The sequence below is a fragment of the Macaca nemestrina genome, chromosome X (genome assembly GCF_043159975.1).
Source record: "Macaca nemestrina isolate mMacNem1 chromosome X, mMacNem.hap1, whole genome shotgun sequence".
Taxonomy (NCBI): Eukaryota; Metazoa; Chordata; class Mammalia; order Primates; family Cercopithecidae; genus Macaca; species Macaca nemestrina.
The window spans coordinates 112,880,152-112,895,436 of record NC_092145.1 but is presented as its reverse complement, the minus strand read 5'-3'; the positions used below and the strand labels follow the sequence as shown (position 1 = coordinate 112,895,436).

At 47.0% G+C, this 15,285-nt stretch overlaps 1 protein-coding gene across 3 annotated transcripts in view; it reads left to right on the top strand.

Annotated features, from left to right (window-relative positions):
* The window catches only part of LOC105463916 (A-Raf proto-oncogene, serine/threonine kinase), a 90,608-nt gene that overhangs the window by 67,087 nt on the left and 8,236 nt on the right, over nucleotides 1-15,285 (top strand). The window contains exons 2-4 of one of the 3 annotated variants that reach the window (XM_011711366.3): nucleotides 12,518-12,661; nucleotides 14,286-14,440; nucleotides 14,604-14,707. In XM_011711366.3, coding sequence (XP_011709668.1) covers nucleotides 14,345-14,440; nucleotides 14,604-14,707 — 200 coding nt within the window. In that variant the 5' untranslated portion in view covers nucleotides 12,518-12,661; nucleotides 14,286-14,344. Of the gene's footprint in view, nucleotides 1-12,517; nucleotides 12,662-14,285; nucleotides 14,441-14,603; nucleotides 14,708-14,844; nucleotides 15,017-15,285 lie in introns of those variants that run through there. The other 2 variants (XM_011711345.3, XM_011711360.3) reach the window with 2 other exon arrangements.

The following is a 15,285-nucleotide window of genomic DNA, read 5'->3' as shown; positions in this document are numbered from 1 at the left end:
ATTACCTGGGTGTGGTGGCGTGTACCTGTAGTCCCAGCTACTCAGGATCCTGAGGTGGGAGGATCACTTGAGCCCAGTTGTTCAAGGTTATAGTGAGCTATGATTGCACTACTGCACTCCAGCCTGGGTGACAGAGTGAGATCCTGTCTAAAAAGAAAAAAAAAAAAAAAAGGCCGAGCGCGGTGGCTCACGCCTGTAATACCAGCACTTTGGGAGGCAGAGGTGGGCGGATCACGAGGTCAGGAGATCGAGGCCATCCTGGCTAACACTGTGAAACCCCGTCTTTACTAAAAAATACAAAACAAAATTAGCCGGGCGTGGTGGCGGGCGCCTGTAGTCCCAGCTACTCGGGAGGCTGAGGCAGGAGAATGCCATGAACCCAGGAGGCGGAGCTTGCAGTGAGCCGAGATCGCGCCACTGCGCTCCAGCCTGGGTGACAGAGCGAGATTCCGTCTCAAAAAAAAAAAAAAAGAAAAAAGAAAAAAAGATTCTGAGCCCAATTGCATATCTATAGGGAAAAAAAAAACCCACTAAAATTCGTTCCCTATTGCACACTATCCACCAAACGTCACCTCACAGGATATTATAGATCTGAACGTGAAAGGCAGAACTAGGCCCAGCATGGTGGCTCATGCCTGTAATCCCAGCACTTAGGGAGGCTGAGATGGGGGAATCACTTGAGCTCAGGAGTTCAAGACCAGCCTGGGCAACATAGTGAGACCTCATCTCTACTGAAAATTAAAAAATTAGCTGGGCCTAGTGGCACACACCTGTAGTCCCAGCTACTCAGGAGGCTGAGGCACCAGAATCGCTTGAACCTGTAAGGCAGAGGTTGCAGTGAACCATGACTGCACCACTGCACTCTAGCCTGGGTGACAGAGTGAAACAGTATCTCAGAAAAAAAAAAAAAAAAAAAGAGAGAGAGAGAGAAAGAAAGAAGGAAAGAAAGAAAGAGAAAGAAACAAAGAAAGAAAGGCAGAACTAACTATAAAGCCTTTAGTAAATAATGGAGTTTTTGTAAATGAATATAAAAAGAAGAAACGCAATGGAAAAGAATAACTATCGGCAACTCACAATGAAGGAAGTTCAGATGACATCTAAACATGTGAAAAAGGGCTCTGTCTCATTAGAAACAAGGAAATTGCACATTAAAACCACAATAAGATTGTCAAACATGATTGGGAGCGGGTGGCTCACGCCTGTAATCCTAGCACTTTGGGAGGCCGAGGCGGGTGGATCAAGAGGTCAGGAGATTGAGACCATCTCGGCCAACATAGTAAAACCGCATCTCTACTAAAAATACAAAAATTTGCTGGGCGTGGTGGCACGTGCCTGTAATCCCAGCTACTCAGGAGGCTGAGGCAGGTGAACTAGGGAGTCAGAGGTTGCAGTGAGCCAAGATCGCACCACTGCACTCCAGCTTGGCAACAGAGCCAGACTCCATCTCAAAAAAAAAAAAAAAAAAAAGATTGCCAAACATGTAAAAGTCTGATGGAACTGTCAATAGGTGTATTGTCATTGGAAACGGCTTGGCGATATCTATTAACTTTAAAGATACACACTCTCTGTCAGCCAGAGATGCAAACACATGTCCAACCAAGCCTAAGGAGGCATCTCTTTACTATGTGGGTCATGCCCGTGCAGGATTTCTCTAAATATTTTAGTTGGTGCACAGATCTTAAACCCCAGTCATTTGACCTGTGGGAGCCCATTTCTAACATCCACAAGCTAATAACAAGCACTAATGTTGCAAATGAAAAGACATTTAAAATGCTCATTTTACAAATTATCAAAGCCTCCAGTGTTGCATGGTAGATCAACAACCATTAGTAGCCTTCCACAGTGAGACCTTTCTTTTTTTTTTGAGACTGAGTCTCACTCTGTCACATAGGCTGGAGTGCAGTGGCATGATCTTGAGTCACTGCAACCTCCGCCTCCCGGGTTCCAGTGATTCTCCTGCCTCAGCCTCTCGAGTAGCCGGGATTACAAGCATGAGCCACCATGCCTGGCTAATTTTTGTATTTTTAGTAGAGACGGGGTTTTACCATGTTGGCCAGGCTGGTCTCGAACTCCCGGCCTCAAGTGATCCACTCGCCTGGGCCTCCCAAAGTGCTGGGATTACAGGCATGAGCCACTGCGCCCAGCCTACAGTGAGACCTTTCTGATCAAATGTTAGCTCACTGTCCAAGGTTAGGAACTCCCAATTAGAATGACTTGTCCTCAGGTGTCAATTAAGACCAACCTACCTGAGGTAGACACTCTGATGTGCCTCCTGGATCCCACTTCAAGCAGGGGCTTGTTTTCCCAGCACTGGCAGTGCTGTGAGCAGATAGCTCTCAGTTGCCAGCCCCTTCAGGAGTGGCCTTAGCTGCAGAAAGCCTCCTTGTGCAAGGGCATACCCTTCCCAGGGCAGCCTACATCCATAACTGATCAATGAGGGGATATGAAGGCCTGGTCACCTTCAGCCAGCTCGAGAAATCTCTGATGGACCTAGCTCCAGAGCTTTCCTGAAGGATCATCCAAGGCTGTGCTAGGGACTGTATCATAGCTGTATGGTCCCTCTGTCCAATCCTACCTCTTCCGCTTCCTTTCACATGCATTGATAGCAAGAATGCTCGCTAGTAAACAGTCTGTGCGCTCAACTCCATCGCAGAGCCAGCTGGTTAGAGAAACCAAACTCCCAGCACTTTGGAAGGCCAAGGCGGGTGGATCACTTGTGGTCAGGAGTTCGAGGCCAGCCTGGCCAACAGGGTGAAACCCCATCTCTACTAAAAATACAAAATTAGCCATATGTGGTGTTGAGGGCCTGTAATCTCAGCTACTTGGGAGGCTGAGGCAGGAGAATCGCTTGAACCCAGGAGGCAGAGGTTGCAGTGAGCTGAGATCATGCCACTGCACTCTAGCCTGGGTGACAGAGCAAGACTCCGTCTCATCTTTACTAAAAATACAAAAATTATCCGGGCCTGGTGGCACGCACCTATAGTCCCAGCTGCGCAGGAGATAGAGGTCGCAGTGAGCCAAGATCGCACCACTGCACTCCAGCCTGGCCGACAGAGCAAGACTCCGTGTCAAAAAAAAAAAAAAAAAAAAAAAAAAGAGGCTTTGAGGCCAGATGCAATGGCTCACGCCTATAATCCCAACACTTTTTGGGAGGCTGAGGTAGGAGGATCGCTTGAGCCCAGGAGTTTGAGATCAGCCTGGGCAACATAGGGAGACCCTGTCTCTACCAAAAAAAAAAAAGTAATCGTGGTGGGGGGTGGCACGTGCCTTGTAATCCCAGCTACTCAGGAGGCTGAGGTGGGAGGGTCACTTGAGCCCAGAAGTTTGAGGCTGCAGCAAGCCATGATCGTGCCACTGCCCTCCAGTCTGGGTGACCAGAGTGAGACCCTGTCTCAAAAAAGAAAGAAAGAAACTTTGGCCAGAATTATATCATTACTTTGAGAAAAGCACCCAAGGTATTGGTTTTGCGGATTGTGCAGTCATTAAGAAAAGGAACAGGCACTTCTGCTTCTAGCCAAAATCAAGTAACAGGGACCAAATGTAACTTCCCATCTGAAACAGCCAAAAAATCCCAGACTATATAAGTGAAACAAAGGTTTTAAAGACACTGGATATCAGGCAATGAAGGACAGTGGCCCCTGAGAAATGGGAAATAAACAAGGTGAGCCCTATGACTGTCCCAGCTCACTGCTGTGATAAGGGATAGAGTTTCCAGGCCATAGCACAGGGAGGAGGAATTGAGGTAAAACCTGGTAGACTTCTTGAATCGAAGAAATTTTTTTGTCATAATATTGTACTATAGTTTTGCAATATGTTATTATGGGGGAAACTTGGCAAAAGGATACACTAATTTCTCTGTGTTCTTTTTTTTTTCCTCAATGGGAACGTGGGGGTGGGGACAGGGTCTTGCTCTGTTGCCCAGGCTGGAGTACAGTGGTATGATCACACCCACTGCCGCCTTGACCTCCTGGGCTCAATCGATCTTCTCACCTCAGCCTCCTGAGTAGCTGGGACTACAGGTGTGTGCCATTGGGAAAAAATACACTGTATTAACACCAGTGGGAAGAAAGCTGGGGTAGCTATATAAATATCAATTTAGATTCCAGAGCAAAAAAATATGGAAAAGAAGGCCATTCCATAATGATAAAGCAGTCAATTAATCAAGAGAACATAACAATGCTAAACACTTATGTACCTGGCCAGGCGTGGTGGCTCACACCTGTAATCCCAGCACTTTGGGAGGCCAAGATAGGTGGATCACCTGAGGTCAGGAGTTCGAGACCAGCCTGGCCAACATGGTGAAACCCCGTCTGTGCTAAAAATACAAAAATTAGCCAGGTGTGGTGGTGCATACCTGTAGTCCCAGCTACTTGGGAGGCTGAGGCAGGAGAATCGCTTGAATCCAGGAGGCAGAGGTTGCAGTGAGCCAATATCACGCCACTGCACTCCAGCCTGGGTGACAGAGTGAGACTCAGTCTCAAAAAAATAAAAATAAAAAATAAGACACTTATGTACCTAAAACAGAGCTTCAAATTACATGAAGCAAAGCCAACAGAATTGCAGGGAGAAATAGGTTTCAATTCCCCTCTTTCAAAAGCTGATAGAGCAAGTAAGCTAAAAAAAAGTCGACAAGGATTTAGTTGATGTGAACAACATTGTATTAGTTTGCTAGGGCTACCATAACTAAATACCACAGACTGAATGGCTTAAACAACAGAAATTTATTTTCTTCTAATTCTAAAGCTGGAAGTTCAAGATCAAGGTGTCAGCAGTTTTTGTTCCTCCTGAGCCCTTGCTCCTTGGCTTACAGATGGCCACCTTCTTGCTGTGTCCTCACATGGCCTTTTTTTCTGTGCACTTGTGCCCCTGCTGTGTCTTTCTCTTCTTTTTTATTGGGGGGGGCGGGGGTTCAAGTTCTCACTCTGTCACCCAGGCTGAAGTGCAGTAGTGCGATCATAGCTCACTGTAACCTTAAAGTGTTGGGCTCAAGTGATCCTCCCACCTCAGCCTCCTGGGAAGCAGGGACCAGAGGTGCACACCCCAATGCCCAGCTAATTAAAAAAAATTTTTTTTTGTAGAGATGGGACCTCACTATGTTGCCCAGGTTGGTCTTCAACTCCTGGCCTCAAGTGGTTCTCCCACCTCGCTGCCTAAGGTGCTGGGATTACAGGCATGAGTCATTCCACCCCACCTCTTCCTCTTCTTTTTTTTTTTTTTTTGAGTTTTGCTCTTGTCGACCAGGCTGGAGTGCAATAGCGCGATCTTGGCTCACTGCAACCTCTGCCTCCCAGGTTCAAGTGATTCTCCTGTCTTGGCCTCCCATAGTGCTGGGATTACAGGTGTGAGCCACCACACCCAGCCTTCCTCTTCTTATAAGAACACCAATCCTATTGGATTAGGACCCCACTATTATGAACTCATTTAACCTTAATTTCCTCTTTTAAAGGCCCTATCTCAAAGGGCCTTGGGAGGCTGAGGCAGGAGAATCGCTTGAACCCAGGAGGCAGAGGTTGCAGTGAGCTGAGATCATGCCACTGCACTCTAGCCTGGGTAACACTGGGGTTAAGGCTTCAACATATAATTTTTGGGGAAACACAATTTAGTCCATAACAAACACTACTGACCAGCACTGGCTGACCTGGGTACCTGCAGGCCACCAGGATTGCTAAAACATCTGTCAATGTTGTGACTGAACCTTCTGAAATGAAACTAGCCTTCATTTTGGATTCTTGGAGTGTTTATTCTTGTGTAATCTTATCAGTGTCCTTGAACTTGGGTCATTCAACAAGTACTGCCAAGGGACATAGATATTTGCTTTGATACTTTAATAGTTTCAATGGTGATGACAGTGATAACAGGAACAGCTAATAAGTACTACAGTCACTACGCATCAGGCATTCTGTAAAGTTTGATGCAGATTAGTTCACAGAATCTTACAAGAACCCTATGATGAAAATACTTTTAGAAAATACTAAAGATGTTAAAGCATATAATCAGTTGACTTAAAGTTAAAAAAAATACTAAAGATGAAACTGAGACACCAAGAGGAGAAACAGCTTGTCCAAGGTCGCACAGTTATTAATACATAGCAGGACCTGAGGATATTCATACACTCTAACTAGGTAAGTGGTCAAGTATTAAGGCATTCTGGGTAACTTCAGAATTGATTTTCTCATACCACATGATAGTAGGCAACATTTACATGGGTGACAAAAACTATTGCAAGTTATTTTATACTATATACAGAGAGGACTACATATGTATATTATATCAATAATGACACAGCAAAGACAACATGTGGTTCACTTGTCCAGAAAAAATGAAAATTATTTGGAGTATATTCGAAATTTCATTTACAATCATTTTATAAATTGAATCAAAATTTATTAAATATGGATGATGTAAACCGACAGATATTACACTTTTTTTTTTCACCTACGATGGGTGGTGAAACCCATGGTGGGTCAGTGTATATGTGCTTAGAATAAATGTGTAAACCTTGAGAAAATTTTTACAAAGTGCATTTCTGATTGAAACCAAAAGTAGACATTTCAGAATTACTTGCTTGGTGGAAATTGCTTTTTATTTGTTTAATTAATTACACTTTAAAAATAATTGCTGACCATACTGAATTGCAATCCCTACCAAGGGAGCTACCAGGGAGGAAGAGAGGTGTCTGTCACTGTCTATGGCATCTTAAAGGTGGCCTGCACTGCTCAGTGTTTGTTTATGGGTTCATACTGATCTCTTTGCTTAACTATTTTCCTATTTGAGAAATAAGCATACTTAGCGCAGAATGTCCTCATCAGAGTAAATCTTTAATAATAAAATTATACGACTATTATTTGATTTAATCATGTTTTTCCACTCATCTGATCCTTGGGTTTGGAAATGGAAAATATATCAGCCGGCACTTTTTTTTTTTTTTTTTGACGGAGTCTCGCTCTGTCACCCAGGCTGGAGTGCAATGGCGCTATCTTGGCTCACTGCAAACTCCGCCTCCCGAGTTCACGCATTCTCCTGCCTCAGCCTCCCGAGTAGCTGGGACTACAGGCGTCCGCCACCACACCCGGCTAATTTTTTTTTTGTTTTTTTTTTTTTTTTTGAGATGGAGTCTGGCTCTGTCACCCAGGCTGGAGTGCAGTGGCCGGATCTCAGCTCCCTGCAAGCTCCGCCTCCCGGGTTTAGTGCAGTGGCCGGATCTCAGCTCCCTGCAAGCTCCGCCTCCCGGGTTTACGCCATTCTCCTGCCTCAGCCTCCCGAGTAGCTGGGACTACAGGCGCCCGCCACCTCGTCCGGCTAGTTTTTTTGTATTTTTTAGTAGAGACGGGGTTTCACCGTGTTCGCCAGGATGGTCTCGATCTCCTGACCTCGTGATCCACCCATCTCGGCCTCCCAAAGTGCTGGGATTACAGGCTTGAGCCACCGCGCCCGGCCTTTTTTTGTATTTTTAATAGAGACGGGGTTTCACTTGTGTTAGCCAGGATAGTCTTGATCTCCTGACCTCGTGATCCACCCGCCTCGGCCTCCCAAAGTCAGCCTGCACTTTTGTTTAATTTTATGAAAATATGGAGGTACCCTATATAACATATAATGAACTTAAAAAAAATAATTAAACAAGCCAGGCGTGGTGGCTCACGCCTGTAATCCTAGCACTTTGTGAGGCCGAGGCAGGCGTATTGCTTGAGCTCAGGAGTTCAAGACCAGCCTGGGCAACACGGTGAAACCCCGTCTCTACTAAAATACAAAATATTAACCGGACGTGGCGGCGGGCGCCTGTAGTCCCAGCTACTCAGGAGGCTGGCGCAGGAGAATCGCTTGAACCGGGGAGGTGGAAGTTGCAGTGAGCAGAGATCTCGCCACCGCACTCCAGCCTGGGCAACGGAGCGAGACTCCGTCTCCAAAAAAAGAACTCTGTCGGTTAAATGGTGTGTTTTTCATAGGGATAGCACATTGAAATTACTACTCAATGAATTTTGCTGAGAAAGACTTTTTAATAAGAACAGTTAAAAAGTCATGGTTAAATTCACTTAGTTGTAAATTTCCTACACCTCTCCCCTCCAGGGTTGTATATTAAAAATCCCTTCCAGGAATGTACAGAAGTGGAAACTTCCACATTCTACTTTTATTAAGGATTTCGATAGAACAATTACTGTTGCCTCATCACTAATTTAAAAGCAACATTAAGTTCCTGGTTTGTAGCCGGTCTCAGGCCCACACACCTCCCATTGGCCACGCCCTGTTCATAGCTATTGGTCTGTCAGTGGCTCCGTGGTGAAGTAGAGCGTATCAATGCCTGGGGTATCCCAAGGCCCGCCTTCCACTGCACTGCCATTGGCAGATCTCGCTGCCTGTTGGGGGACCTGGAGCGAATCGAGGCTCCCTGGGTTGGCAGAGAGGAGCTGGTGGTTGAGGGCCCTGAGTCAAACCTGTGTTCCCGGCCTCAGAGAAATGTGCACGCATGGTCATCTCCCCGGAAATGAACAGCTGAGAGGGCGGCGGTGGGATGGGGTCCCAGAGATGGCGCTCTCCAGGCCGCAGCAGGGGCCGGCGAGGTCGGCGGCTTTGGGAAATGAGAGTGGCACGTTTTAGAGGAGGTCTCCAGGCAGGCAGGACTGCTGGGTGGATCTGGGATTCCTTAAGGAGGTGCCCATGGCCGCACCCTTGTTAAACACTTTTTATCTAACGAAGCACTCTCTCCTTTTCCCCTACGGTGAGGGCAGCCTGAACCTTAATGTCTTCAGCTATAAAAGTAGCACTACAACGGCAGTCGGCGAACACTTGAGATTTAAAAAAATTTTCAGGCATGTTTCTGAGACTTTAAAATGAACAACAATAAAAATCAACAAGTACTTTGATAGTTTTACATTTTTTTCCAGATGGATAATTACAAGGGGGATGTCAGAGAACTATAATCAGCTAGTTTGGGTTTTATTTTTTGTTTTAATACATGGTACTTCTAATGGTTTAAATATGGTGGTGATGATAATGATAAAAAATCAAGAAGGTCAGGCGCTGTGACATGCGTCTGTGGTCCCAGCTTTCTGGGAGGATCGCTTGAGCCCAGGAGGTCGAGGCTGCAGTGAGCTGTGATTGCACCACTGCACTCCAGCCTGGGTGACAGAGCGAGACCCTGTCGCAAAACCAAACCAAACCTAAATCACTTTAAAGGCCTTCATGCTTTAAAGTGTCAGGTACCTGTAAGGTACTTGGCTGAAGTGCCAGTTGAGATGGGTGTGAAGTGAGTCTATGAGTTCTTGGGGGAGAAAGCATTGCCTTTGAGTGGGCTGTGTCCCCTACCCTTCCCCTCCTTCCCCCTATCCTGCGAAAGCAACGAGCTTTTGCTGGCATTTTTCTCATCTTTTTATAAACGTTGAACGATGGAGCCAGAAGTCTGTCTTCAAATAATGCCTAGGAATTAAAGTTTTTAAACAATTTAAGTGAATTGAAATATAAAATGCACTCCCCTATTCCCCTCCCCAAAGCCCCTCACTGAGCTCCAAACAGGAGTTGTTCCTGACCCCACTGGCACTGAGGTGGTTGCCAGGACTCCTGCAGTGGGAGATGGAGATTCAGGGCCTAGGGATTTAATTTCAGAAAAAAAGAATTTTTTCAAAATAATTTCCCCAACCAGTAAGAATTTGTACAAACACAAACGTTTAGAATTATGTTTGAGGCCTTCTTTTTTTTTTCTTTTGCCACACAGTTCTTACTCTGGTATATTACACATAAAGCAAAATATATCCATTTTCAGTATAGAGTTCAATGAGGCCAGGCAAGGTGGCTCATGCCTGTAATCCCAGCACTTTGGGAGGCCGAGGTGGGAGGATCACTTGAGCCCAGGAATTCAAGACCAGCCTGGGCAACATAGTGAGACTCCATCTCTACAGAAAATATTAAAAATTAGCTGAGTGTGGTGGTGTGTGCCTGTAATCCCAGCTACTTGGGAGGCCGAGGTGGGAGAATTACTTAAGCCCAGGAAGTCAAGGCTGCAGTGAGCCATGATTGTGCCACTTCACTCCAGTCTGGGTGACAAAGCCAGACTCTGTCTCAAAAATAAAAAAAGATAATAATAAAAATAGAGTTCAATGAGTTCTGACAAATGCATACAGAACATTCCAATCACCTGCAAAAGTTCTTTAATGTACTTCCCAGTCATTCTCCCTCAAAACAACATCTAATGTGATTTCCTTCACTATAGATTAGTTTTGCCTGGTTTAGATTTCATACAGGTGGAATACAGTATTTCTCCTTTGTGTCTGGCTTTTTTCATTTGGCCCCATGTCTATGAGATTCATCTATGCTCTTCCTATATGTCAGTAATTTGTTCCCTTTCATTGCTGAGTAGTATTCCATAACCCCGTTGTTGTATTTCTTTGTCAGTTCTGTTTCTGGACACCTGGGCTGTTTCCAGTTTTTTGATATTATGAAAAAGCTAATCTGAACATTTGCATACAAGTTTTTGTGCAGATATACTGCAATAGTAGCATGTTGTAGCTGGCTCACCAGAGCAGATTTTGTGCATCTCTTTTAAATCTGGTTCAGCGACTGTCACATCAGTAGCCTGAAATAAGCCACGGGGACAGTACAAATTAGAGCCATTTTCTTCCTGGAGAGTTGGTTGTTAAACATTTACCAGCACACCATTGTACACGTGTTTTCATTTCTCTAGAGTAAATACCTAGGAGTGAGATTGCTGAATTGCATGGCAGGTCTATGTTTAATTTTATATGAAACTGCCAAACTGTTTCTAAAGTGCTTGTGCCACTTTACACTCCCAATAGCAATGTATGAAAGTTCCAATTGCTCTACATTCTCATCAATACGTAGTATTGTCAGTCTTTTTAATTTTAGCCATTGGAGTTGGGCATGGTGGCTCACGCTTATAATCCTAGAGTGTTGGGAGAACGAGACCAGGAGCTTGACACCAGCCTGGGCAACATAGTGAGATTCTGTCTCTCTAAAAATTTTATTTAGCCATTAAATGGTGAAGATTCAAATAGAAAAGTGGAGTTGGGGCCAGGTGTGGTGGCTCAAGCCTGTAATCCCAGCACTTTGGGAGGCCGAGGTGGGCAGATCACTTAAGGTCAGGAGTTTGAGACCAGCCTGGCCAACATAGTGAAATCCTGTCTCTACTAAAACTATAAAAATTAGCCGGGCATGGTGGTGGGCGCCTGTGGTCCCAGCTACTCAAGAGGCTGAGTTACCCAACTGATTTTTTTTTTTTTTTTTTTTTTGCATTTTTACTAGAGACGGGGTTTCGCCATGTTGGCCAGGCTGGTCTCGAATTCCTGGCCTCAAGTGATCCGCCTGCCTTGGCCCCCCAAAGTTCTGGGATTACAGGCATCAGTCACCACACCCGGCAAGAATGGAAAGTTTTATTACTGAATAAGCACTACACCAGACTGTGATGCACATCACAAACAATCGGCTAAAGAGGTTTCAAAGACAAAAGAAATCTCATCCGTTTATGTAACAGGCAGATACAGCCCATTACAAACATATTCTCAAACAGTAACTTGTGCTCAAGTAAGAAACTTGACAGCACCATTTGGTACACATACTTCATCCCAAATTCACCTAGTAATTGGTGTGGCTATCTGTGTTAGTTAATTGCCTTTATCCAAAGGAAAACGAAAACTCGTATCTTTATGACAAGCAGGTAATAACTTGAAGCCAGGCACGCAGATCAAATTCCCATGAAGACGGGAAGACAGGGGTGCTATTTTCATTGATGTTTACATTTCATCAAAGAGATGGCTACGAGGCTCTTAAGAAAAACATTCCGGGGTTGTAAAACTGGCAAGAGATCTAGCATTTTAAAAGACTTACATACATCTCAAAGGGGCAGAGAAAATTTTACAGTTACAAGTTTTCTAAAGGAAATGCTCTAAGAGAGACGTCTCTCTCTTTTGACACCAGGGAAAATTCGATTTTTAAAAATTTGTGTTTACCCCACAGTACCTCCACACATTGACTGGCATCGTGCTCCATTCACCGCACTTCCCTCTTCACCTGGCCACCTGTGACTAGTTTTTCAAAATCCTAATCAATCCCATTCCTAAAGGAAGCCTCCCAGACAGAAGGTCGCCCCTCCTAGGGCCAGCCCCCCAACCCCCACCACACCAGAGACCCGCTGTCCTCAAAGGCTATGAACTACAGTCTCCTAGAGCCGGTGAACATCGCCGATCATTTGTTCTGATTCCAACCCATTTCAAAGATGGTAAAACTGAGACACAGGAAAATAATAAAAGGGTGCTTAGGGCACTGGCCCAAAAAGGGTACTTAAGGATTTCTCCGTCCAGATGCCAGAGCCCTAAGGTCAGCCCCAAATGACCTTAAAAAGTCCTGCTTTATTCGTCTATGCCACTATTGAGGTTAAAGCCCCAGGCACGCAGGTCTTGCCCCAACTGCGCCTGCGCGAGTCAGGACTTGCGCTTGCCCCCGATCTTGACGTTTCAGGCTGCCCCTCCCAATCCGGAACACGACTCACATTCCGTTGGTCTTGCCTTGACAGACGTGACCTTGATCCAATAAGAGTGGAAGGATGAGTCCCGCAGAGCCAATAACGAGAGTCCGAGAGACGGCGAAGGCGGACTCTGTGAGGAAACAAGAAGACAGGCCCAAGATGGAGGCGGCGGTGGCTGTAGCGGCGTGACAGGTGAGGGCGGACCCGGGAGGGCTCGGTTTCTGGAGCGGCTGCCGGGCACGGGCAGGGCGCCCGGACCGAAAGCTCAGCTCCAGGATGGCTGCGCCCGGGCCCCGGCGTCCCCCGCCCGGAACCGGAGGAGTGGTTTGACCCGGGGCGAGACCATCGTCGACAGCGGGGGTGGGGTGGGGATAGGCGGGCAAGGCTGCGGGTGATGGTTTCGCCCGCTGCTAGTGGTGGTGCGCCTGCGCAGAGCCGGAAGCCCTTTGGTAGGCGGGACCCTACCGACTGGTGCCGGGATTCCGTCTTAAACCCCCTAAGGTGTCCAATGACCTTTCCTTACCAACTGCGGGGAGTGTGTGGAAACGGGGTTCACTCCCCGGTTTCCTTATTCTGGATCAGTGTCTGACCCCCTGGGGGGGGGAGAATGTCAGGATTCTCGCCTCTGTAACCGCCTTCCATGATCCCCCATTCAGTTTACACCAGTAATGTGCCTGTGACCCCCTCACTGGTTGTCAAGGAGAATTTTGGAGCTCCCTCTTTACCTCCATTTTTCTCCCCGCAACACCATACCTTCCTTCTCCTTTTGCTATGACAGTGTCTGGTGATCCACCATTACCTCCCCAGTTTGGCTCGATGTCTGGTCATTTCCATTTCCAACCTTCTCCCCATTACAGTCCCTAGTGACACCTGTTACATCTCCCTTCCGCATAGTATGTAGTGACCCCCACCCATGAACTCCTCATCATAAAGTCTTGGGACTTCCATTAGCCACCTAACACGGTGTCTGTGGTCCTAACATCAACATTACACCCCAGGGCTTAGGGATGTCCACAGTGCCCTTTAAGGATATGTTTGGTGCAACCTCCATCTTCCCCACACTAAGGGCAATATGATCCTCTCTTTCCCATCACCCTGCCTGCGACTCCTCCCTCACCAGAGTATCTGGCACTTCCCCCGTTCTCTGTTAAAAAGGCAGGACACTTTGGGAGGCTGAGGCGGTGGATCACCTGAGGTCAGGAGTTTGAGACCAGCCTGGCCAACATGGTGAAACCCCATCTCAACTAAAAATACAAAAAATTAGCCAGGCGTGGTGGCACACGCCTGTAGTTCCAGCTACTAAGGAGGCTGAGGCGGGAGAATGGTTTGAACCTGGGAGGTGGAGGTTGCAGTGAGCTGAGACTGTGCCATTGCACTCCAACCTGGGCAACAAGAGCGAAACTCTGTCAAAGAAAAAAAAAAAAAACAACCAGGACATTCTGTTCGTGCTTCTTATGTACCTGACAGCTCAGTGCAGTGTGTATTGACTTCCCCATTAGTCCCCAGCACAGAGTCTTCTGTGCTCCTGTACCCTCCAGGACAGTATGCTCTGTCCCCCTTCCTTTTTCTCTCCCCCCCAACCCTGTGCAGTGAAGCTGAGACCTTGGCACTCATGAGTGAGAAAAGCAACAGGAGGGTCTGAGCAGAGGAGGAACTAGAAGGACTTCAGATGTGAGCAGGATCTCTTGGGCTGTCATGTGAAAATTAGGCTGCAGGGGGCGACAGGAGCCTGGACTTTGAATTTTATTTTGTCCCCTGCCACTTTGCTTCCAGACTCTCATTATTGGACCTCTGAATTCTGTCTGCCTTCTTGTAGGAGCCCCATGGCACCTGCCCAGCCCCACCTCAGCCCATCTTGACAAAATCTAAGGCTCCATGGAGCCACCACGGGGCCCCCCTGCCAATGGGGCCGAGCCGTCCCGGGCAGTGGGCACCGTCAAAGTGTACCTGCCCAACAAGCAACGCACGGTGGTGAGTCATGGAAGCGAAATGGCAGGGGCTGTGGATGGACCCAGTTGTAACTCTGGGATCAAAAGGGTGACAACGGTTGGGGGAGGCCTTTGCAAAAGGATGGGAACATCAACTGTGGCCTCTGTTGGGCAATGAGGACCCCTACATCTGCACATACACACAGGTGACTGTCCGGGATGGCATGAGTGTCTACGACTCTCTAGACAAGGCCCTGAAGGTGCGGGGTCTAAATCAGGACTGCTGTGTGGTCTACCGACTCATCAAGGGGTGAGTGTGGCAGCCCCACGCCCACCCACTGCGTGCCCCACCTCCCATCCCCTCCTCAGTCATTTGATTCCTTCTGTTCTTTATCACAGAGTCTTCCATTAGTCTTCCCTTAGTCTTTAGTCCCCCCTTATCTGCAGGGTACGTGTTCCAAGACCCCCAGTGGATGCTTGAAACCACAGATGGCACCGAACCCAATTGCTATCAGCCGGAACATGTTTCTATTCTTGTCTTCTACCCATAAATGTAATGCCTTTTCCGTCTTAACTAAGCATGTATCATGCACTCCGGCCATCGCTTTTGCAATATGAGGTATGACGTCAAAACTAGCATGAATTTATTTTTCCTTCTTCACAGTTCCAAAGATGGAAGATTCGGCCGGGCACGGTGGCTCACGCCTGTAATCCCAGCACTTTGGGAGGCCGAGACGGGTGGATCACAAGGTCAGGAGATCGAGACCATCCAGGCCGACACGGTGAAACCCCGTCTCTACTAAAAATACAAAAAAAAAAAATTAGCCGGGCGTAGTGGCGGGCGCCTGTAGTCCCAGCTACTCGGGAGGCTGAGGCAGAAGAATGGCG